This window comes from Hypanus sabinus, chromosome X2 (assembly GCF_030144855.1).
Source record: "Hypanus sabinus isolate sHypSab1 chromosome X2, sHypSab1.hap1, whole genome shotgun sequence".
Taxonomy (NCBI): Eukaryota; Metazoa; Chordata; class Chondrichthyes; order Myliobatiformes; family Dasyatidae; genus Hypanus; species Hypanus sabinus.
This window is the reverse complement of record NC_082739.1, coordinates 783,904-809,641: the sequence shown is the minus strand read 5'-3', so window position 1 is coordinate 809,641 and position 25,738 is coordinate 783,904. Positions and strand designations below refer to the sequence as shown.

The window sequence follows — 25,738 nt, the reverse complement described above, 5'->3', positions numbered from 1 at the left end:
CTCACCCCCTCTGGTCTTCTCCTATCATTTCAGATTTCCCCCTCCCCCTCCTACTTTCAAATTTCTTACTATCTTTTCTTTCAGTTAGTCCTGATGAAGGGTCTCGGCCCGAAACGTCGACTGTGTTTCTTCCTATAGATGCTGCTTGACCTGCTGCATTCCACCAGCATTTTGTGTGTGTTGTTTGAATTTGCAGCATCTGCTGATTTCTCTGTGTGTGTGTGAGAGAGAGAGGTTTCATGACATACTGTGCACATATGTCAGTGATAATAAGCCTGATTCTGACAATGAAAATTCACCAGCCTGGTTCAAGAGGTGCTGGGTTTTTGTGTAAGAAAAAAAAACAGTAGAGGTCTGTATTATCCAGTATTTAGATGAATGAAAGATTTCATTAAAACTTATCAAAACACTTCTAGGATTCTAAAGACTGATGAAGGGAGAATTTTTCTCCTGGCTGAGGAATCAAGAAGACTCGATTTTTCAGAAAGAGGGTAAGCTATTTATGACTGAGACGGTGAAAAAATTCATGCTGATAGCGAAGAATCTTTTCAAGTCTCAGGCATGGAGAAATAGATTTCTGGATTCTAAGGGATACGGGATGGTGCATAAAATAAAACGTTTCAGGCCGAGACCCTTCATCAGGTTCGGAGAGGGGAGAGATGAGGAGTCAGTTAGTAGGTGGGGGAGGAGAGGAAGAACTACAAAGTGATAGGTGAAATTGAGAAGAGGAAGGGTGAAGTGAAGAGCTAGGAAGTTGATTGGATAAAGGGCTGGAAAAGGGGGAATCTAATAGGAGAGGACAGAAGACCATGGAAGAAAGGGAAGGGGGAGGCAACAGGCAGGCAAGGTGAGAGAGGGGGATGGGTAATGGTGAAGTGCGGGGGGAGGAATACCGGAAGTTTGAGAAATCGATGTTCATGCCATCGATAGTAGGCCAAAATTTTGCTGAATGATGAAGCAGACAGAAAAGGCCAAATGCACTTCTTCTGTTCCTATTTCCTATGTTACTAATTACTGTTATGTTATGTTCATTGGTTTATCTCCCTGAATTCATAAGACCTTAACTTACAGTAACTCTTCTCCATTACTAGGACCCATGTTTCAGAATTAAAAGGTTGTAATTGTATTCCGAAGGTGAGTATTGATGGAGTCCTGATGAAAGGTCTCGGCCTGGAACATCGACCATTTATTCCCCTCCATAGATGCTGTTTGACTTCCTCAGTTCCTCCAGCACATTAGTCCTGACGAAGGGTCTCGGCCCGAAACGTCGACAGTGCTTCTTCCTATAGATGCTGCCTGGCCTGCTGACTCTGGTCCTTCAGCATTTTGTGTGTGTTCCTCCAGCACTTTATGTGTGTTGCTCAAGATTCCCAACATCTGCAGAATCTCTTATGTCTCTGCTTATTCTCCCTGCTATGAGTGAACAATACTTGGTCACCACAAAGAAAGAGTTAGTGGCTATTTCTGATCCCTGGGAGATGTCTAAAGGACAAATGGGTGCAGTATCCACCTGGAGGTTACAATTAACACCCAGCTGTGAATAAAGGCTACATTTATCGGCATCCCATACGATGAGCATTGCTGGGCGCTAGTACGCAGCCGCAGATGAAGGCATTTGGGCTATATTTCTCAGCAACCTGTGTAATGCCATCATTTATTAGTCCGCACCCGCGGTAATAGTGCGATTCCCTCCCCCACCCCCTCAGCGTTTGAAGACAAACTACTGCGCAGCCGCGAGAGCAGGACATATCGGACTACATTACCCGGCGTTCCATCACCCTTTAGCCATGGTGGTGTTCAGTGTTTATGTGGTGAATAAAGCGGGGGGCTTGATATATCAGTATGACAATTATTCGCCTCGCACTGATGTGGAGAAGACCTTTAGCTACCCGCTGGACATGGTGCTAAAGGTGTATGACGAGCGGGTGGTGGTGTCTTTTGGTCAGAGGGATGGCATTAAAGGTGAGACTGGGCCGAGGTTCGGAGTCTGGGCGGCGGCTTCAGATGCCGGAAAACGCTCCGGTCAGCTGAGGCCTAAACTGTGTCCCGGCCGCGGTTTCTACAGTGTTGGCAAGATTTTCAAACTTTTTCTAATAAATTATATTGGTAATTCTCTCAATGTGAAAATATGCATTGTAATTCTAGAGATTACGTTTAATCAAGTTTTTTATATAGTAAATGCCGTGAAAGATAGTTTTCTGTAACTACCGAACATTAACTTAAGTTGCATAAATGTCAATTAACATTACATCTAATTTATAATAAGTAGAAATAGCATGACATTCGTGTGAGTTGAGCGAGATATAGTCTGAGGTAGTGTTAGAGTTTAATAAAAAACAAAAGAAAATCTGCTGATGTTGGAAATCTAAGGGAAGGAGGGACCTGTACAGATTGGATGGGTTGCACCTGAACTCGAGGGGGAGCAATATCCTTGCAGGTAGGTTTGCTAGCATGGTTCGGGAGGGTTTAAACTAATTTGCAAGGGAGATGCGACCCGGAGCGATAGAGCAGTGAAAGAAGTGCATGGAGTAAAGCCAGATGTAACATATAGAGAGGCTTTGAGGAAAGAGCAGCAGAATAAAGGGTGTAACGGTAGTAAGGTAGAAGGGCTAAAGTGTGTGTACTTCAATGCAAGAAGCATCAGGAACAAAGGTGATGAACTGAGAGCTTGGATACATACATGGAATTATGATGTAGTGGCCATTACGGAGACTTGGCTGGCACCAGGGCAGGAATGGATTCTCAATATTCCTGGATTTCAGTGCTTTAAAAGGGATAAAGGGGGGGGGGGGTGGCTTTACTGGTCAGGGATATTATTACAACTACAGAAGGGGTGGGTAATGTAGCAAGATCCTCTTTTGAGTCAGTATGGGTGGAAGTCAGGAACAGTTACTCTACTGGGGGTATTCTCTAGGCCCCCTGGTAGCAGCAGAGATACCGAGGAGCAGATTGGGAGGCAGATTTTGGAAAGGTGCAAAAATAACAGGGTTGTTATCATGGGTGACTTTAACTTCCCTAATATTGATTGGCCCTGATTAGTTCCAAGGGTTTAGATGGGGCAGAGTTTGTTAAGTGTGTCCAGGATGGATTGCTGTCACAGTATGTTGACAGGCCCACTAGGGGGAATGTAATACTAGATCTAGTATTAGGTAGCTAACCGGGTCAGGTCACAGATCTGTCAGTGGGTGAGCATCTGGGGGACAGTGATCGCGGCTCCCTGACCTTTAGCATTATCATGGAAAAAGATAGAATCAGAGAGGACAGGAAAATTTTTAATTGGGGAAGAGCAAGTTATGAGGCTATAAGGCTAGAACTTGCGGGTGTGAACTGGGATGATGTTTTTGCAGGGAAATGTGCTATGGACATGTGATCGATGTTTAAGGATCTCTTGCAGGATGTAAGGGATAAATTTGTCCTGGTGAGGAAGATGAAGAATGGTAGGGTGAAGTGGAAAGTGAAGTGTAAAATCTAGTCAGGTCGAAGAAGGCAGCATGGTTTAGGAAGCAAGGATCAGATGGGTCTATTAAATATAGGGTAGCAAGAAAGGAGCTTAAGAAGGGGCTGAGAAGAGCAAGAAGGGGACTTGAGAAGGCCTTGGCGAGTAGGGTAAAGGAAAACCCCAAGGCATTCTTCAATTATGTGAAGAACAAAAGGATGACAGGAGTGAAGGTAGGACTGATAAAGACTGATAGAGATAAAAGTGGGAAGATGTGCCTGGAGGCTATGTAAGTGAAGGAGGTCCTCAATGAATACTTCTCTTCGGTATTCACCAATGAGAGGGAACTTGATGATGGTGAGGACAATATAAGTGAGGTTGATGTTCTGGAGCATGTTGATATTAAGGGAGAGGAGGTGTTGGAGTTGTTAAAATACATTAGGACGGATAAGTCCCCGGGGCCTGACGGAATATTCCCCAGGCTGCTCCACGAGGTGAGGGAAGAGATTGCTGAGCCTCTGGCTAGGATCTTTATGTCCTCGTTGTCCACAGGAATGGTACCGGAGGATTGTAGGGAGGCAAATGTTGTCCGCTTGTTCAAAAAAGTTAGTAGGGATAGTCCAGGTAATTATAGACCAGTGAGCCTTGCGCCTGTGGTGGAAAAGCTGTTGGAAAAGATTCTTAGAGATAGGGTCTATAGGCATTTAGTGAATCATGGTCTGATCAGGGACAGTCAGCATGGCTTTGTGAAGGGAAGATTGTGCCTAACAAGCCTGATAGAGTTCTTTGAGGAGGTGACCAGGCATATAGATGAGGGTAGTGCAGTGGATGTGATCTACATGGATTTTAGTAAAGCATTTGATAAGGTTCCACATGTTAGGCTTATCAGAAAGTCAGAAGGCATGAGATCCAGGGAAGTTTGGCCAGGTGGGTTCAGAATTGGCTTGCCTGCAGAAGGCAGAGGGTTGTGGTGGAGGGAGTACATTCAGATTGGAGGGTTGTGACTAGTGGTGTCCCACAAGGACCTGTTCTGGGACCTCTACTTTTTGTGATTTTTATTAACGACCTGGATGTGGGGGTAGAAGGGTGGGTTGGCAAGTTTGCAGACGACACAAAGGTTGGTGGTGTTGTAGATAGTGTAGAGGATTGTTGAAGATTGCAGAGAGACATTGATAGGATGCAGAAGTGGCAGATGGAGTTCAACCCGGAGAACTGTGAGGTGGTACACTTTGGAAGGACAAACTCCAAGGCAGAGTCCAAAGTAAATGGCAGGATACTTGGTAGTGTGGAGGAGCAGAGGGATCTGGGGGTTAACTAGATAGGGTAGTTAAGAAAGCTTATGGGGTGTTAGCTTTCATAAGTCAAGGGATAGAGTTTAAGAGATGCGATGTAATGATGCAGCTCTATAAAACTCTGGTTAGGCTACACTTGGAGTACTGTGTCCAGTTCTGGTTGCCTCAGTATAGGAAGGATGTGGAAGCATTGGAAAGGGTACAGAGGAGATTTACCAGGATGCTGCCTGGTTTAGAGAGTATGGATTATGATCAGAGATTAAGGGAGCTGGGGCTTTGCTCTTTGGAGAGAAAGAGGATGAGAGGAGACATGATAGAGGTGTACAAGATATTAAGAGGAATAAACAGAGTGGACAGCCAGTGCCTCTTCCCCAGGGCACCACTGCTCGGTACAAGAGGACATGGCTTTAAGGTAAGGGGAGGGAAGTTCAAGGGGGATATTAGAGGAAGGTTTTTCACTCAGAGAGTGGTTGGTGCGTGGAATGCACTGCCTGAGTTAGTGGTGGAGGCAGATACACTAGTGAAGTTTAAGAGACTACTAGACAGGTATATGGAGGAATTTAAAGTGGGGGGGTAATATGGGAGGCAGGGTTTGAGGGTCGGCACAACATTGTGGGCCGAAGGGCCTGTAATGTGCTGTACTATTCTATGTTCCCTGTAGATGTAAATGTGGTGTCATCCCCAACCCTGGAGTGTCACCAGCTTTGTACCAGTAGATTTGGCTTAATTTCATAGGGTGGGTAAGGAGAGGTGGGAGCCAATGCCTATCATGTTCTTTGAAGACATCCCAAAGTGATTTTTCAACCAATGAAAGCACTTTGGAAGTGTGTTCACTGTTGTAATGTAAAAAAAAATCCTGAGCAGTTGATTGCACATGTAGAACCTCTCCCATCGGGGCTGTTTTCTCGTATTAGCTCCCCGGAAGACAGGTTGGATTACCTTGCTATGTAGAATTGGTGCATACTTGTTCTTGCAGAAGTGTGGCACCAGGATGACACTATTAATCTTCAGGCCATGACACTCAGGAATTTGTGCTAATATTATTTTTGTGACTGTGTGCTGTGGACTATATGTACTGTGTTTTGCATCTTGACCCTGAAAGAATGCTATATGTGTATGGTTCAGTGACAATTATAACTTGAACTTCAAACAGAAAATATTACTGTTGATTATTGGACAGCACATTAGATGTTACTCCATTATTTTATTGGAGCGGAGGAATAAGGTGTAAAAAGGAACGAGTGTTGGTCAGGTACTGAAGAAACAGTAGAACCATGTTAGATGAAAGATGGTTCTAATGAGGAACCTGACAATATGTTTACTAAACCTGCAAATGTACCAAAGTACCTGTACAGCCAATAAGGCTGGGGAACTGTACCAGCAAGTAGTTATGAGGGGATGTGATGGCAGTAATGAAGATGTGCTTGAAAATAATGAAAGCACACTTAATATTTATGGACACAAAGTATTCTGAAGAGATGGGGGTGGTAGAATTGCTGAAGAGAAAGCACTGGGGAGAATAGAGACAATATAAACTTAGAAATACAGAATGGGTATCAGATTTCTAAACAGCCCATGAACACTATCTTGTTACTCTTCTGTACTGTTTATTCTGTAATTTAGAAACATAGAAATCCTACAGCATAATACAGGCCCTGTGGCCCACAAAGCTGTGCTGAACATGTACTTACAATTTATAGTAATTGTATGGCTTACACTGTATTGCTGCCACAAAACAACAAACTTCACAACTTATGTCAGTGATAAAAAACCTGATTGTCTGATCCCTAGTAACTGGGTTGCCATTCAATAAGATTATGGCTGATCTTTTACCTCTGTGTCCCTTCTTGTAACCAATGTCCTCAATAATTAAAACAAAACAACTCTTGCAAACTTATATATGTACGGTGGAGAGCATTCTAAATAGTTACATCACAGCCTGGTATGGCATCTCCAATGCATTGATTGAAAGTGGCTGCAGAGGATTGTAGACTCAGCCAGTTCCATCACAGACACAACCCTCCCCACCATCAAGGCCACCTTCACCTTCAAGAGACAGCACCTCAAGAAGGTAGCATCCATCATTAAGGTTCCTCTCTATTTGCGATATGTCCTCTTCTCATTACTACCATTAGGGAGCAGGTACAGGAGCCTGAAAACTCCCACTCAATATTTCAGAAATCGCTTCTTTCCCTCTACCATCAGGTTTCTGAATGGTCCATGAACTTATATTATTATTCCTCTTTTACAGCCAGAAAGGGGACAGTAACATCATGAAGGATCCCACCCATCCTGCTTGTGGACTGTTTGTCCCACTCCCATTAGGGAGGAGGTTATGTAACATCTGTGCCAGGACTACCAAACACAGAAACAGTTACTTTCCCCAAGCAGCAAGGCTGATCAACACCTCCACCCACTAACCCGCCCCTCCGGAATCCCAGTCACCACTACTTTAATCATTTCTTGTCAGAGTCACCTTATGTATAGTGCCTAGCGTCGCTTTATGAACACACAATCTATGTGTATAAGCTATCTCATGTATTTATGTTTATTGCTTTTTAAAATTACTATTGAGACTATTGTGTTCTTTATCTTATTGTGCTTTTTTTGTGTGTTGCATCGGAGCCGGAGGAACAATTGTTTTTGTTTATATTTGTGTACTGGAAATGACATTAAACAATCTTGAATTTTTTAATAGTAATTTTTATGCCTTGTATTGTACTGTTGCCACAAAGTGGTAATAAATTTGATTTATGTTTTATCTTTTTTTTCCTCAGTCGGATATGCTGTTCTTTCAGTCAATGGGATGGATGTAAATGGAAGATACATGGCTGACAACAGGGATGTACTGGAGTATTTAAACACCTCTTTTAATTATCCTTTGGCAATTCGGTTTGGACGGCCTCGTTTGACATCCAATGAGAAATTAATGTTGGCCTCCATGTTTCACTCGTAAGTTTAATGGCAGAAAAGAATCCTGAATTAGTAATGGATCCATTGCTTCCCAATGCAATAGATCCATTACTAATTTTTTTTCTATGCATGGACTTGTTGAGCTTTGGCACTTTCTCAGACTGCTGGTAACTTCTTCAAATAGTTCTGGTATTGGCATTGATGAAGTACTTGCAGCCCATTCATACCTTTCAATTGGTGAGGTGTCTTTATTAAATTGATAAAAGTAGAGAGGAATGCCCACTGGTAATAACATTGCCAATTACAAATTAGTCATTTTGAGTTTTATTCTCCAGTTAAAGTGTGTGCTCTTGGAGAGTTTTAAACATTGCTCCATTTGCACAGTGTAACGTGTGTAATGGATCAAAGTAGTCAGAGATACAACTTAACCTGTCCTGGGGTGAAGTCAGAAGTTGGAGTTCCAATCTATGGAAGTGTTTCTTTTTACAATATTTTTATTCAGAAGAAAAAAAAGATTTACAGAGTGCAACACAGAGATACATCTCAACATAACTTGTGTACATTCATATATTGTAATAAAATTGATCAAAATGTTATAGCATAACACATAAAGGTATACCACTCTGTAATCAAAAATTTAAAGATAGGTCATACATCATAAAAGAAATTTTTTTTTATATATTAAAAAAAGTCAACCCCCTACCAACTACCAAAGAACTATGGAAGTCTGAGAGTCTGGAGACAAGCAATGGAGGCCTGGAAGGAGACTGTCTTGGAGTGGGAGAGATGGGAAAGGAGCGTGTTTTGCTGCTGTTGTCTTGCTTTGTTGTTGTTGCTGCTTGTGTTATTTTCAGAGGAGGTTCATGAGAATGATTCTGGGAATTAAGGTGAATGTTTGAGGAGCATTTGATGTTTCTGAGCCTGTACACTCTGGAATTTAGTAAAATGAGGGGGGATATAATTGAAACCTAGCAAATATTGAAAGGACATGAAAAGGATGTTTCCACATTTTGGATCTCCGGGCACAGCCTCAGAATAGGATATCCCTATAGAACAGATGAGAAATTTATTTTGCTAGAGGATGGTGAATCTGTGGAATTCATTGCCACAGATGGCTGTGGAGGCCAAATCATTGGGTATACAGTATTTAAAGTGGATGTGTATATTAGGTTCGTGATTACTCAGGACATCAAAGGTTGTTTGAAGAAGACAAGAGAGTGGGGTTGAGAGGGATAATAAATCAGCAGTGAATGAAAGGCAGAGCAGACTCAATGGGCCAAGTGTTCTAAATATACTCTTACGTCTTATGGTCTAAAGGCACGAATTTGAAATCTGCCCTGCCCTAAACCATGTTGATCACTGAGGCACAGAGCAGAGGCTGTACTGCCTCCCAGTAGAAAAAGAGGAAATAGAAAGATGGTGCCTAACATGTCTGGGTAATTGGTCAACAGCAGATGGCAGTAGTATGCTTAATAAGTCTATGTTCATATGGCCAAAAGACATAGGAGCCAAATTAGACCATTTGTCCCATAAAATCTGCTCCACCATTCATTCATGGCTGATTTATTATCCCTGTCAACCCCATTCTCCTGCTTTCTTCCTGTAACCTTTGATGTCCTGACTAACTGAGAATCTGTCAACATCTGATTTAAATATTCTCAATGACTGGCCTCCATAGCCATCCTTAGAAATGAATTCCACAGATTCACCACCCTCGAGATAATAAAATTACATCTCATCTTTGTTCTAAAGGGATATTCCTCTATTCTGAGGCTGTGCCCTCTGGTTCTAAACTCCCCCACCAGAGGAAACATCCTCTCCACATCCACTCTATATTTGGTATAGTTGTAATGAGATCACCCTTGTTCATCTAAACTCCAGTGAGTACAGGCCCAGAGCCATCAAATGCATCTCATATATTAACCCTTTAATTTCTGGGATCATTCAAGTAACTCTCCCGGACTCTTTCATTCCAGTTGTGCAGGCATCAGCCTCTGCAGACTGTTTGGAGGGTGATGGAAATTTACAACTTCACTTGTTTAATGCTCTAAATAAAAGGAAATTCACACACAGAATAAAAGCAGAAAATACTAAAAATAACATTGGCACCTGAGGAAAACACAGGCAATATTTTGTGTCGAGAAATACAAGGTACAGTAGCATAGAGGAGGCAGCACAGTAGCGTAGAGTTTAGCACACCGGGTTCAATTCCCGCCACGGTCTGTAAGGAATTTGTACATTCTCCCTGTGATCGTGTGGCTTTCCTCTGGGTGTTCCGGTTTCTTCCTGTATTCCAAAGACGTAGATTTGGGTTAGTGAGTTGCGGGCATGCTATATTGGCTCTGGAAACATGGCAATACTTATCAAGTCAAGTCACTTTCTATTGTCATTTCGACCATAACTGCTGGTACAGTACACAGTAAAAATGAGAACGTTTTTCAGGACCATGGTGCTGCATGAAACAGTACAAAAACTACACTGAACTATGAAAAAACTACACTAGACTACAGACCTACCCAGGACTGCATAAAGTGCACAAAACAGTGCAGGCGTTACAATAAATAATAAACAAGACAATAGGCACAGTAGAGGGCAGTAAGCTGGTGTCAGTCTGGGTATTGAGGAATCTGATGGCTTGGGGGAAGAAACTGTTACGTAGTCTGGTCGTGAGACCCCCGATGCTTTGGTGCCTTTTCCCAGATGGCAGGCGGGAGAAGAGTTTGTATGAGGGGTGCGTGAGGTCCTTCATAATGCTGTTTGCTTTGCGGATGCAGCGTGTAGTGTAAATGTCTGTAATGGCGGGAAGGGAGACCCCGATGATCTTCTCAGCTGACCTCACTATCCGCTGCAGGGTCTTGCGATCGGAGATGGTGCAATTTCCGAACCAGGCAGTTGTGCTCCCAGCACAATCTCAGACTGTATTGGTAGTTGACACAAGCTACTTCAAAAATAAACGAGCTACTGATATGCTTTCAATCCTTCATCTATAGAGGTCATTCAGCAAACCTAATGATATCTGCCTGCGTACAGATAGGGTGAGAATTTATATGCACCAAAGGAGAGAAATACATCACCTGTCACTGTAAGATAGAACAAGTGTGCACATTCCTTACGAAATGTTTTTGATGTTAATATTATTGGTGCTGGTCGAAATTATTTTATTGTTGTTACTTTTATTTGTTCTCAGGTTATTTGCAATTGGTTCCCAGTTGTCACCAGAGCCGGGAAGTTCTGGAATTGAAGTGCTAGAAACGGACACCTTCAAACTGCACTGTTTTCAAACCTTAACAGGTGAATACAGCGTGTAAAATTTTCTCATCATGAAGCTTCCGGTATTTTATCCTTATGCCCTCTCTCTGTAACAGAAAGCTTGTTTTATTGGGTCGGGGTATCCATTTATTATCTCTACTTGAAATGATCAAGGAGTTTTAAATCACATGCAGGTCCTCCCTAGGTTACAACCGTTTGTAAGCCAAACAGGTTGAAATACTACAAACTGAATTCACAAGCAGCAAAAGATACTTGTGGCCCCACAGCAGCTGATAAAACCTTCCTGCCAGTCTCTTAAATGTGTATGTACAGATGTGTTACGTTTGGCCATTTGTAAGCTGAGGAGTTTATAATTCTGGACATTTGTACAGTGGGGCAGCACCTGCATATTTTTAGACCATAAGAGATAGGAGCAGAATTAGGCCATTTGGCCCATTGAGTCTGCTCTACCATGGCTGATTTATTTTGTCTCAACCCCATCCTCCTGCCTTCTCTTTTTGACCTTTCACATGCTAACTAATCAAGAACTATCAACGTCTGCTTTAAATATACCTAATGACTTGGCCTCCACAGCCCTCCAAGGCAATGGATTTAACAGATTTACCACTCTCTGGCTAAAGAAATTCCTACTCATCTCTTCTAAAGGGACGTCCTGGTATTCTGAGGCTGTGCCCTCTGGTCTTAGACTCTCATACTATTTGAAATATCTCCTCTACATTTACTCAATCCAGGCCTTTCAGTATTTGTTGGGTTTCAATTAGATTCCCCCCCCCCCCCCCCATTTTTCTAAATTCCAGCAAGAACAGGCCCAGAGCCATCAAATGCTCCTCATACATTAACCTTTTAATTCCTGGGATCATTCTTGAAAACCACCTCCAGACCCAATGCCAGCACATCCTTTCTTTGATATGGGGTCCAAATCTGCTCTCAATAATAATAAGTGGGAAAAGTTTCTCACTGGTAGTTTTTGTTGGTTACCAGATGACCCAGACTGAAGGAACCTGAAAGTTTTGAGAAGGTAAAACGTTGAGAAACACTTCGGGACTAGAGTGTGGTTTGGCCACAAGGTTAAACTAGAGAAGTTGGTCTTTCTCATTGTAAACAAGATAGGGAAGCCATTTGATGGAGATGTACAGGTCATGACAGGGGTGAAAGAAGGAACCTATTCCCTTTTGCAGAAGACATTGGGGATTGGTGTGTGGTGCTGTAAAGAAAATCCTTGCATAAAGAGTAGCAATGATGTGAAGGTGGAAGCAGCCACAGGAGAGAGTTTCAAAAGGCAACTGGATAGAGAAGATTTTAATTTTGATATATGAAGATGATAGGCAATGAGACATTAGAAAACTTAAAATTTTAATACAATGCATTGTTGTGATCTGAAGTAGTTTTTCCTGAAAGGAAGACAAAACTGATCAATAAATTTATTGGACACTTAAAGAGGAAATAGTGTGTGCAAGACCTTTGGAGGGACAAAATAGCGCAATAGGGTTAATCAGAAAACACTATTGCAAGGCAGACACAATGGGCAGAAGGTTTCTTGCTTCACATCAATCAGTGCTTCAATTTTCTATTGTGAATCCTGTCAGTATTGATTTTCAAAATAAAAAATAATCTCGATAGTGCTTTAGCAGTTTCAGAAGTTGGATGCACAAGAGACTGCAGATGGTGGAATGCACAAACTGCTGCAGGAACTCAGCAGCTCAAGCTGCATTTGTTAGGGAGGGGAAGGGGCAGTTCAAATTTCAGGTCAAGACCCTTCAATCTGGGCATGTTTGGATCTCAGCCTGAAATTTCAACTACCTATTTCTTTCTACAGCTGCTGCTTGACCTGTTGAGTTCCTCCAGCATCCTGTTTGTTACCACTGAAGTTCTTCATGGGAGATATTCTACCTATGAGATGTCTGTTATTCCAATTTTCTTTTCTATTAAAGGAATTAAGTTCATTGTGTTGGCTGACCCTCGACAAGCTGGAATTGATTCCTTGCTACGGAAGATATATGAAATTTATTCAGACTATGCTCTTAAAAACCCATTCTACTCTCTTGAGATGCCAATCAGGTAGGTCTCTGAACAGGAATTGTGGGCTTTGTATCAGGAAAAAGGCAGTAACTCTGGACAACGGAGTGTTGCCGTACATTCAAATCTGAACCTTATTCAATTTTGTCAACTGCCTGAACTGTTGTTCTTTTAATAAATTATTAACTTTAGTGAAGCCACCTCTGAGACTAATAGTGATCTAGACCAGTTCCAAAGACCATGATCATTAGGTTCACTGCTCTTCCTTGGTGCGTTTGGCCAGAATGGCCTGTTACTGTATAGCAGTGTTTCCAAACCTTTTTTAGCCCAACACCTCCCAAAGCATTTTAATACCTGCCAATGGCCCCCCAAAAGCACCCTCATACTTGCCAATGCCCCTCTTAGTCCGCGAGCCAGTAGGGTTGGTCGGTACCATCTGAGGGGAATAATGTTCATAGTGATTTTTGGCAAGGTATACATATCTAGAGTTAGAAAACATGTGATAGTGTTGCACCACTGGTAGCTTTGTGTGCCATCATGCATTTTGTAACACTACCCTAAAATAAGCATTTCTGAAAAGTGGCCAATATAAAGTACAACGTATATATTCAACCTAGTGGTATTTTGTCATCAGTGATCCCTCAACATTGAAATTTGTCACAATGATAACTGAGTTCAAGCACTTTTATCAAATGTTGTTCTAAAATTCTACATTGAAAACTTATGTCATTGGTGGCACTCGCAGTACAGTGCCCAATTTCAGTAGAGTGAATCATTTCATTTCTAGAAAAATATTTGTCTTGTTTATTTTGGGAAAAGTCAATAAAAACCCTAGGACACATATAATCGCATGGATTTGTAGAGAATTTATTCAGCAATTCAAATAAGTAATCACTTTTTGTATATATTCCATATTAACATCAATACAGCGGAAAATGTTACCCCACCTGCCTGAAAGGCAAAAAACCTCATTTGGAGAGATTTCTGGAGTTTTATCAATGTCATGGTATTTTCCATATTGTTGTATCAAATCAAAACAATCTTAAGTTTTGTCATAGCAAAAAGAATTACATTCAAATGTGGGGTTCCACACAGCCATAACCTAGGCCCCATTTAGTTGTAAAATGAATATATTTAATCAAACACTGCTTTCCATACTTTCACAACCTATTAATAATCATAATAATTTTCCAAGTCTAATGAAACCAACATTGAGCTTTTTGGCCATCAGACTAAACGCTATGTTTGACATAAGCCAAACAACGCACATAATCAAAAGCACACCATCCCTACCTTGAAGCATAGTGGTGGCTGCATCATGCTGTGGGGATGCTTCACTGCAGCAAGCCCTGAAAGGCTTGTGAAGGTAGAGGGTAAAATGTTTGCAGCAAGATGCACAGAAATCCTTGAGGAAAGCCTGATGCAGTCTGCAAGAGAACTGTATCTTGCTGGAAATCAATTCTTCTCCCAAGTCAATGACCCAAGAATAAAGTCAAAGCTACATAGAAATGGCTTAAAAACAAGGAAGTTAATCCCCTGGAGTGGTCGTCAGAATCTAGACCTTAATCCAATTAAGAATTTGTGGCTGGACTTGAAAAGAGCTGTTCACTCATGATCCCATGCAATCTGACAGAGTTTGAGCAGTTTTGTAAAGAAGCTTTGTAAAGTTTTGTCCAGATGTACAAAGCTGATAGACCTATCCACACAGACTCAAGGCTGTAATTACTGTCAGAGGCGCATCTGCTAAATGCTGACTTGAAGAGGGTGAATATTTACACTAGAACACTATAGCACAGTACAGATCCTTCAGCCCTTGGATGTTGTGCCGACCCATATATTCCTTAAAAAAAAAAGTACAACCCATACTACCCTGTAACCCTCTATTTTTCTTTCATCCATGTGCCTGTCCAAGAGGCTCTTAAATACCCCTAGTGTTTTAGCCTCCACCACCATCCCTGGCAAGTCATTTCCAGGCACCCACAACCCTCTGTGTTTTTTAATATATATATATATATATTTTAAAAAAAACAACTTGCCCCTGATGTCTTCCCTTAACTTTATACATATGCCCTCTGGTGTTTGCTATTGGTGCCCTGGGAAGCAGGTACTGACTATCCACCCTATCTATGCCTCTCATAATCTTGTAGACCTCTGTCAAGTCCCCTCTCATCCTTCCACACTCCAAAGAGAAAAGTCCCAGCTCTGCTAACCTTGCCTCATAAGACTTGTTTTCCAATCCAGGCAACATCCTGGTAAATTCCTCTGCACCCTCTCCATAGCTTCCACATCCTTCCTATAATGAGGTGACCAGAACTGAACACAATACTCGTGTGGTCTTACCAGAGATTTGTAGAGTTGCAATGTGACCTCTCTACTCTTGAACTCAATCCCCCTATTAATGAAGCCTAGCATCCCATAGGCCTTCTTAACTTATCCTATCAACCTGTGCAGTGACTTTGAGGGGTGTATGGATTTGAACCCCAAGGTCCCTTTGTTCATCTACACTCTTAAGTAACTGACCATTAATCCTGTACTCGGTCTTCTGGTTTGTCCTTCCAAAATGCATCACCTCACACTTGACCGGATTGAACTCCATCTGCCATTTTTCTGCCCAGCTCTGCAGCCTGTCTATCCTCTTTTAACCTTCGACAACCTACAGCTCCATCCACAACTTCTCCAATCTTCGTGTCATCCGCAAACTTACTCACCCATCCTTCCGCCTCTTCATCCAGGTCATTTATAAAAATCACAAATAGCAGGGGTCCCAGGACAGATCCCTGCGGCACTCCACTAGTCACCGACATCCAGTCAGAATACTTTCCTTCCACAACTACCCTCTGCTTTCTTCCTGTAAGCCAATTTTTTATCCAAACAGCCAAGGTTCCACTGATCCCATGCCTCATGACTTTCTGGATGAGTCTCTCATGGGGGACTTCATCAAATGTCTTGCTAAAATCCATGTAAACCACATCTACCACCCTACCCTCATCAATTTCTTTTGTTACCTCTTCAAAAACTCAATTAGGCTCATGAGGCACGATCTTCCCTTCACAAAGCCATGTTGACTATCCTTGTGTAGACTGTACTTCTCCAAATGCTCGTAGATCCTACCTTTAAGAATTCTTTCCAATAGTTTGCAGTCCGCCGATGTAAGACTCACTGGTCTATGGTTCCCAGGATTCTCCCTATTACCTTTTTTTAAACAAGGGAACTACATATTGGTACCAATGACATAGGTAGGAAAGGGGAAGAGGTCCTGAAAAAAGACTCCAGGGAGTTAGGAAGGAAGTTCAGAAACAGGACCACAAAGGTAGTAATCCCGGGATTACTGTCTGTGCCACGCAATGGTGAGAATAGGATGAGGTGGAGGATAAATGCGTGGCTGAGGGATTGGAGCAGGGGGCAGGGATTCAGATTTCTGGACCTTTTGGGGCAGGTGTGACCTGTACAAAAATGATGGGTTGCACTTGAATCCCAGAGGGACCAATATCCTGGCAGGGAGATTTGCTAAGGCTGCTAGGGAGAATTTAAACTAGAATTGTTGGGGGGTGAGAACCGAACTGAAGAGACTGGGGAAGAGGAGGGTAGCTCACAAATAGAGAAAGCTTGTAGACAGTGTGAGAGGGAGGACAGGCAGGTGATAGAGAAGGGACGTGCTTAGACCGAAGGCTTGAGATGTGTCTATTTTAATACTAGGAGTGTTGTGAACAAAGCGGATGAGCTTAGAGCATGGATCGGAGATATGATGTGGTGCCCATTACTGAGACTTGGATGGTTCAGAGAAAGGATTGGTTACTTTTAAGTGCCAGGTTTTAGATGTTTCAGAAAGTACAGGGAGGGAGGCAAAAGAGGTGGGGGCATGGCACTGTTGATCAGAGATAGTGTCACAGCTGCAGAAAAGGTGGTCACCATGGAGGGATTGTCTACGGAGTCTCTGTGGGTGGAGGTTAGGAACAGGAAGGGGTCAATAACTTTACTGGATGTTTTTTATAGGCTGCTTAATAGTAACAGGGACATCGAGGAGCAGATAGGGAAACAGATCCTGGAAAGGTGTAATAATAACAGAGTTGTTGTGATGGGAGATTTTAATTTCCCAAATATCGATTGGCAAGGGGTTTAGATGGGGTTGAGTTTGTTAGGTATGTTCAGGAAGGTTTCTTGACATAGTATATAGATAAGCCTACAAGAGGAGAGGCTGTACTTGATTTGGTATTGGGAAATGAACCTGGTCAGGTGTCAGATCTCTCAGTGGGAGAGCATTTTGGAGATCATGATCACAATTCTATGTCCTTTACTATAGCATTGCAGAGAGACAGGAACAGACAAGTTAGAAAAGTGTTTAATTGGAGTAAGGGGAATTATTAGGCTATCAGGCAGGAAATTGGAGGCTTAAATTGGAAACAAATGTTCTCAGGGAAAAGTACGAAAGAAATGTGGCAAATATTCAGGGGATATTTGTGTAGAGCTCTGTATAGATACATTCCAATGAGACAGGGAAGTTATGGTAGGGTACAGGAACCATGGTGTACAAAGGCTGTAATATATCTAGTGAAGGAGAAAAGAAAAGCTTACAAAAGGTTCAGCGAGCTAGGTAATGTTAGAGATCTAGAAGATTATACTACAAGGAAGGAGCTTAAGAAGGAAAATAGGAGAGCCAGAAGGGGTCATGAGGAGGCCTTGGTGGGCAGAATTAAGGAAAACCCCAAGGCATTCTACAAGTATGTGAAGAGCAAGAGGATAAGACGTGAAAGAATAGGACCTATCAAGTGTGACAGTGGGAAAGTGTGTATGGAATCGGAGGAAATAGCAGAGGTACTTAATGAATACTTTACTTCAGTATTCACTGTGGAAAAGGATCTTAGTGATCATAGTGATGACCTGCAGCAGACTGAAAATCTTAAGCATGTAGATATTAAGAAAGAGGATGTGCTGGAGCTTTTGGAAAGCATCAAGTTGGATAATGTACTGGGACCAGACAAAATGTACCCCAACTTCTGTGGGAGGCGAGGGAGGAGGTTGCTGAGCCTAAGGCAATAATCTTTGTATCATCAATGGGGACGGGAGAGGTTCCCGAGGATTGGAGGGTTGCAGATGTTATTCCTTTATTCAAGAAAGGGAGTAGAGATAGCCCAGGAAATTATAGACCAGAGTCTTACCTCAGTGGTTGGTAAGTTGACGGAGAAAATCCATCTTATTTATGAAGGATTTATGAACATTTGGACAGGTATAATATCATTAAGAGTAGTCAGCATGGCTTTGTAAAGGGCAGGTTGTGCCTTACGAGCCTGATTGAATTTTTTGAGGATGTGACTAAGCACATTGATGAACGTAGAACAGTAGATGTAGTGTATATGGATTTCAGCAAGGCATTTGATTAGATATCCCATGCAAGGCTTATTGAGAAAGTAAGGAGGCATGGGATCCAAGGGGACATTGCTCTGTGGATCCAGAACTGGCTTGCCCACAGAAGGCAAAGAGTGGCTGTAGATGGGTCATATTCTGCATGGAGGTTGGTCACCAGTGGAGTGCCTCAGGGATCTGTCCTGGGACCGTTACTCTTCGTGATTTTCATAAATGACCTGGATGAGGCAGAGGAGGGAAGGGTTTGTAAGTTTGCTGATGACACAAAGGTTGGAGGTGTTGTGGATAGTGTGGAGGGCTGTCCGAGGTTATAGCGGGATATTGATAGGATGCAAAACTGGGCTGACAAGTGCCAGATGGAGTCAACCCAGAAAGGTGTGAAGTGCAAACACGAGGAAATCTGCAGATGCTGGAAATTCAAGCAATGCACACAAAATGCTGGTGGAACACAGCAGGCCAGGCAGCATCTATAGGGAGAAGCACTGTCAAAGTTTCGGGCTGAGACTCTTCGTCAGGACTAACTAAAAGGAGAGATACTGAGAGATTTGGAAGTAGTGGGGGGAGGGGGAAATGCAAAATGATAGGAGAAGACCAGAGGGGGTGGGATAAAGCTGAGAGCTGGAAAGATGATTGGCGAAAGTGATACAGAGCTGGAGAAGGGAAAGGATCATGGGACGGGAGGCCTAGGGAGAAAGAAAGGGGGAGGGGGGGAGCACCAGAGAGAGATGGGGAACAGGCAGAGTGATAGGCAAAGAGAGAAAGAAAAAAAGGGAGGGGAAAAAAAACTAAATGTATCAGCGATAGGGTAAGAAGGGGAGGAGGGGCATTAACAGAAGTTGGAGAAGTCAATGTTCATGCCATCAGGTTGGAGGCTACCCAGACGGTATATAAGGTGTTGTTCCTCCAACCGGAGTGTGGCTTCATCTTGACAGTAGAGGAGGCCATGGACAGACATATCAGAATGGGAATGGGACGTGGAATTAAAATGTGTGGCCACTGGGAGCTCCTGCTTTCTCTGGTGGACAGAGCGTAGGGGTTCAGCGAAACGGTCTCCCAGTCTGCGTTGGGTCTCACCAATATATAAAAGGCCACACCGGGAGCACCGGATGCAGTATACCACACCAGCCGACTCACAGGTGAAGTGTCGCCTCACCTGGAAGGACTGTCTGGGGCCCTGAATGGTGGTGAGGGAGGAAGTGTAAGGGCAGGTGTAGCACTTGTTCCGCTTGCAAGGATAAGTTCCAGGAGGGAGATTGGTGGGAAGGGATGGAGGGGATGAATGGAGACAAGGGAGTCGCGTAGGGAGCGATCCCTGCAGGGGGGGGGGAGGGGAGGGAAAGATGTGTTTGGTAGTGGGATCCCGTTGGAGGTGGCGGAAGTTATGGAGAATTATACATTGGATCTGGAGGCTGGTGGGGTGGTAAGTGAGGACAAGGGGGACCCTCTCCCAAGTGGGGTGAGGGCAGATGTGCGGGAAATGGGAGAGATGCGTTTGAGAGCAGAGTTGATGGCAGAAGAAGGGAAGCCCCTTTGTTTAAAAAAAAAGGAAGACATCTCCTTCATCCTGGAATGAAAAGCCTCATCCCGAGAGCAGATGCAGCGGAGACGGAGGAATTGTGAGAAGGGGATAGCATTTTTGCAAGAGACAGGGTGGGAAGAGGAATAGTCCAGGTAGCTGTGAGAGTCTGTAGGCTTATAGTAGATATTAGTAGATAAGCCGTCTCCAGAGATGGAGACAGAAGGATCAAGAAAGGGGAGGGAGGTGTCAGAAATAGACCAGGTAAATTTGAGGGCAGGGTGAAAGTTGGAGGCAAAGTTAATGAAGTCAACAAGCTCAGCATGCATGCAGGAGGCAGCGCCAATGCAGTTGTCAATGTAGCGAAGGAAAAGAGGGGGACGGATACCCGTATAGACTTGGAACATGGACTGTTCCACAAAGCCAACAAAAAAGCAGGTGTAACTGGGACCCATGCTGGTGCCCATGGCTACACCTTTGGTTTGGAGGAAGTGGGAGTAGCCAAAGGAGAAATTATTGAGAATAAGAACTAATTCCGCTTGACGGAGGAGAGTGGTGGTAGAGGGGAATTGGTTAGGTCTAGAATCCAAAAAGAAGTGGAGAGCTTTGAGACCTTCCTGGTGGGGGATGGAGGTATATAGGGACTGGAGATCCATGGTGAAAATAAGGTGGTGGGGGCCAGGGAACTTAAAATCATTGAAAAAAATTCAAAGCGTGAGAAGTGTCATGAACATAGGTAGGAAGGGATTGAACAAGGGGGGATAAAACAGTGTCAAGGTATGCAGAAATGAGTTCGGTGGGGCAGGAGCAAGCTGAGACAATGGGCCTACTGGACAGGCAGGTTTGTGGATCTTGGGTAGGAGGCAGAAACGGGAAGTGCAGGGTGTGGGAACTATGAGGTAGGTGGCAGTGGATGGGAGATCCCCAGAGTTGATAAGGTTGGTGATGCTATAGGAGACAGTGGCCTGGTGCTCCTTAGTGAGGTCATGATCAAGGGGTAAATAAGAACAAGTATCAGAGAGTTGTCGCCAGGTAGAGGTCAGTACGCCAGACTACAACAGCTTCCCCCCACTTATCAGCGGTTTTTATAGTAAGGTTGGGATTGGTGCAATAAGTGTGAAGTGGTTCATTTTGGTAGGATACTATATGATGGCAGAATATAGTATTAATGGTAAGAGTCTTGGCAGTGTGGAGGATCAGAGGGATCTTGGGGTCCAAGTCCATAGGACACTCAAAGCAGGTGCGCAGGGTGACTCTGTTGTTAAGAAGGCGTATGGTGTATTGGGCTTCATCAATCGTGGAATTGAATTTAGAAGCTGAGAGGTAACGTTGCAGCTATATAGCACCCTGGTCAGACCCCCCCACTTGGAGTACTGTGCTCAGTTCTGGTCACCTCACTACAGGAAGTATGTGGAAGCCATAGAAAGGTTGCAGAGGAGATTTACAAGGATGTTGCCTGGATTGGGAAGCATGCCTTATGAGAATAGGTTGAGTGAACTTGGCCTTTTCTCCTTGGAGCGATGGAGGATGAGAGGTGACCTGATAGAGGTGTACAAGATGATGAGAGGCATTGATCGTGTGGATAGTCAGAGGCTTTTTCTCAGGTTGCCACAAGAGCACACAGGTTTAAGGTGCTGGGGAGTAGGTACAGAGGAGATGTCAGGGGTAAGTTTTTTACTCAGAGAGAGTGGTGAGTGCGTGGAATGGGCTGCTAGCAAAGGTGGTGGAGGCGGATACGATAGGGTCTTTTAAAAGGCTTTTAGATAGGTACATGGAGTAGAGTAAAATAGAGGGCTATAGGTAAGCCTAGTAATTTCTAAGGTAGGTACGTGTTCAGCACAACTTTGTGGGCCGAAGGGCCTGTACTGGGCTGTAGGTTTTCTATGTTTCTGTGTTTCTATTTGCCATTCTCCAGTCCTCCGGCACCTCCCTTACAGCCAAAGACGATTCAAAGATCATAGCTACTGCTCCAGTGATCTCTTCTCTCACTTACCACAGCAACCTGGGGTATATCACGTCTGGCCCTGGGGACTTATCAATCTTGATGTTTTCAAGAAGATCCAACACTACTGCTTCCTTAATCTCCACATTTTCCAGCCCACAGGCCTGTTCTATTTCGACCTCACCCTGATCAAGGTCCTTTTCAACTTGTGAATACTGAAGCAAAGTATTCATTTGGGACCTCCCCAACCTTCTCCGCCTCCAGGTGCATGTTGCCTTCTTTATCCTTTAGTGGCCCCACCTTCATTCTTGTCATCCTTCTGTTCTTCACATATGCATAGAACGCCTTGGGGTTCTTAATCCTACATGTCAAGGCTTTCTCATGCCCCCTTCAATCTCTCTTAAGTCCTTTCTTATGTTCCTTCCTGGCTACCCTATATTTCTCATGAGCCCCTCCTGCTTCTTATATCTAACATATGCTTCCTTTTTCCTCTTGACGAATTGCCTCATGTGTTTCGTCAGCCACAGTTCCCTCTTCCTACCATTTTTTCCTTGTCTCAGTGGAACAAACCTATCCTGAACCCAGCACAAGTGGTCCCTAAACTTCCTCCACATTACTTCTGTGCTTTCACCCTTGAACATCTGTTTCCAATTTACTCTCACTAATTCCTGCCTCATTCCTTCATAGTTAGCCCTTCCCCAGTTAAGCACTTCCTCAATTTGTCTCTTTTTATCCTTTTCCATTGCTTTGCTGAAGCTAAAGGAGTTGTGGTCACTCTCACCAAAGTGCTCCCCCATCAAGAGGTCTATCACCTGACCAGGTTCATTTCCCAGAACTAGATCCAGTATGGCCTCTCCTCTCATCAGCCGGTCCACATACTGTGTCAGGAATCCTTCTTGAACACACCTGACAAATTCAGCCCCATCTATCCCCCTTGCAGTCAGGAGGTGCCAGTCAATATGAGGGAAGTTGAAATCATCCATCGCTACAACCCTGTATTTCGTGCACCATTCTAAAATCTGCCTGCTTATCTGCTCTTCAGTGTCCTGAGGGCTATTTGGGGGCCTATAGACTACTCCCAGCACAGTGATTGATCCCTTCCTATTTCTGACTTCCACCCAGACTGACTCCATGGACACTCCTTCTGCAGCGTCCTCCCTTTCTATAGCCGTGATACTATCCCTGACCAGTAATGCTCCCCCCCCCCACTTTCTACCTCCCATCCTATTCCTTTTAAAACACCTAAACCCCAGTACCTGCATCGTCCAATCCTGCCCTTCCTCCAGCCAAGTTTCAGTAACGGCCACAACATCATAGTTCCACGTACTGATCCATGCTCTAAGTTGATCCCCTTTATTCCTAATAGTCCTAGTGTTGAAATAGACACATTTCAACCTCTCTAACTGGCTACATTTGTGCTTTGTCCCCTGCCTGTCCTTCCTCACCAACTCAGAACTCTGAGCATCATTCCCTTGTCCTTCTACCCTAATCTCTGCACTCACATTCTGATTCCCACCCCCTGCCAAACTAGTTTAAACCCTCCCCAACAGCTCTAGCAAACCTGTCCGCCAGGATATTGGTCCCTTTCCGGTTCAGGTGCAGCCTGTCCTTTTTGTACAGGTCAGACCTTCCCCAGAAGAGATCCCAATGATCCAGAAATCTGAACCCCTGTCCCCTGCATCAAATCTTCAGCCATGCATTCATCTGCCATAACTTCCTGTTCCTACCCTCTGTCTCGTGGCACAGGCAGCAATCCCAAGATTGCTACCCTTGAGGTCCTGCTTTTTAAATTCTTTCCTAATTCCCTATATTCCTTCTTCAGGACCTCATCCCTACTCCTATCTATGTCATTGATTCCCACGTGGACCACGACATCTGGCTGCTCACCCTCTCTCCTGAGAATAACAAGAACTTGATCCAAGATATCACAGACCCTGGGAACAGACCATCCGGGATTCATTCTCTCTCTCTCTCTTCTCCCCCCTCTCCCCCCCCTCCCCCCCTCTTATCTGTCCCCCTAACTATCAAATCCCCTATCACTGCTGCTCTCCTCTTTTCTCTCCTTCCTTTCTGAGCTGAGGGTCCAGTCTCGGTGCCAGAGACACAACCACTGCAACTTGTCCCTGGTAGGTCATCCCCACCAACAGTATGCTTATTATTGATGGGAACAGCCACAGGGTGCTCTGCTCTTTCTATCTATTCCCCTTCCCTCTCCTGACAGTCACCCAGTTACCTGTCTCCTGACTTTTAGGGGTGACTGTCTCCCTGAAACTCCTGTCTATTTCTGCCTCACAAGTGATCTGAAGTTAATTAAATTAATTAAAGAAACTTACCCAGCCTTGCCTCACTGGGAGTAAACTCATCCTCCGCCTCTTCTCACCATGGCCTCTCGAGCCAAAGCCTCAAGGATCCATTCCTTCACTGGCTGCTCTGCTTGAGCAACCCCTCTTTTTATTTGTTTGAGCCTTTCAATTTTCGATTGCCCAATCAACTGCTTTCTGCTGAGTCTGAGCTATTCAAATCTTGATTAAAAACACAAAATGCTGGCAGAACTCAGCAGGCCAGACAGCATCTATGGGAGGAGGTAGTGATGACGTTTCGGGCCGAAACTCTTCATCAGGAGGGTTCGAAGTGGGTTCTTGATCGACTTGATTGCACAATCCAACTGCCAAAACTGTCAAGGCCTCAAAGCTCCACTCCTTCACTGGCCCACTCACTCACTGGCCGCTCTCCACTTACGCAGTCAATTATTTTGGGCTTCCAGAGTCCATGCAATATCCAAATAAATAAAGTGACTATTAGAAACAGTTTGCAAGCTGAAACTTTAAAAAAATAATCTATATTGATTTTTTTTTGTGTAATTTTGGGATTTGAGTGTTTGCCAACATTTATTGCCCATTCTAATTGCCCTGGGGAAGGGCAGTTTTCTTGAGCCAATACAGTAATTCAGATTGTGACAAGGCTGCATTAGTGCATTTTGTAGGACATGAATTTGTGAATTTTCCTTTTGTGGGTTGCCTGTTCCTTGAGTGTTTGCACAAAGGGTTAATTATTTGAGCTGAGTCTCTGCTTTTTGCTCACATTCTGCTTTTCATGTAATGAGTTTTCCACTTCGATTTGAAATCATGGTGCAGTTCAGAATAGAACCCTTTGTGTTTAACTGACCGCCATTTGTTTCTTTTATCTGCAGGTGTGATCTCTTTGAACAGAATTTGAAAGTGGCTTTGGAAGTAGCAGAAAAGGCTGGAACATTTGGTGCAACATCTTGACCCCCATCTATGTGGCTGGAGTCTCTTCAGAGAGTTTAGTACATTGTGCTGTTCTGTATTTATTTTGTATTCAGAAATAATGAAAATATTTTGGGCCAAGAAACTTAATCCAGTGAAGTGTAATGTGATATGAAATGGAAGTGTACATAGGATGTAAGCAAATAGTCATTCTGTTCTTTCATCAGCACCACCCCCACCCCTACAACTAGTGTTGTGTGCGCCTTCAAAAGGCAATCATTCCTTACTTGGAGATCTGCCTTGCCATCTCCAGCCTACACAAGGTCCTCAGGAGAACTAACTGTTGCATTTACTTAATCTGTTTCAAAGTAAATTAATTATCAAAATACATACAGGTCACCATATACAACCCTGAAATTCATTTTCTTGCAGGTATACAAAGTCTTGACAAATAACTAATGTGCAAATACAAAAATTACTTAATAAATAATACTGAGAGCATGTTGTCGAGTCCCGAAATGTGAGTTCATAGGTTGTGGGATCAGTTCAGTTTTGGGGTGAGTAAAGATATCCACACTGGTTTATTACACTCCAACAACTCATGGTTGGAGTGTAATGACTGTTCCTGAATCTGGTGGTTCAGTATTGTAAAATCACTTTGTAGTCAATAAAGTGTAGTCACTGTTGTAATTGGTAGTGTCCATTGGCAGATGTTCCCACAAATATCAAACCAATAATAACCAAGCAAACGTTTAATGCAATTCT

At 43.5% G+C, this 25,738-nt stretch overlaps 1 protein-coding gene across 1 annotated transcript; it reads left to right on the top strand.

Annotated features, from left to right (window-relative positions):
• The first annotated feature begins 1,757 nt into the window (after window positions 1-1,757).
• Window positions 1,758-25,546, top strand: trappc4 (trafficking protein particle complex subunit 4). The gene is made up of 5 exons (XM_059956775.1): window positions 1,758-1,962; window positions 7,506-7,680; window positions 10,829-10,932; window positions 12,843-12,969; window positions 24,937-25,546. Exons 1-5 carry the CDS (start codon window positions 1,788-1,790, stop codon window positions 25,013-25,015), a joined length of 660 nt encoding a protein of 219 aa, XP_059812758.1. The 5' UTR covers window positions 1,758-1,787; the 3' UTR covers window positions 25,016-25,546.
• Window positions 25,547-25,738: the final 192 nt, after the last annotated feature.

Bases quoted from the DNA above. Each gene is read 5' to 3' on its own strand.
- trappc4 (XM_059956775.1), top strand. From the start codon at position 1,788: ATGGTGGTGTTCAGTGTTTATGTGGTGAATAAAGCGGGGGGCTTGATA. The intron at 1,963-7,505 runs GTGAGACTGGGC...TTTTTTCCTCAG, and splicing joins TCAGAGGGATGGCATTAAAG to TCGGATATGCTGTTCTTTCA. The intron at 12,970-24,936 runs GTAGGTCTCTGA...TTTTATCTGCAG, and splicing joins TCTCTTGAGATGCCAATCAG to GTGTGATCTCTTTGAACAGA.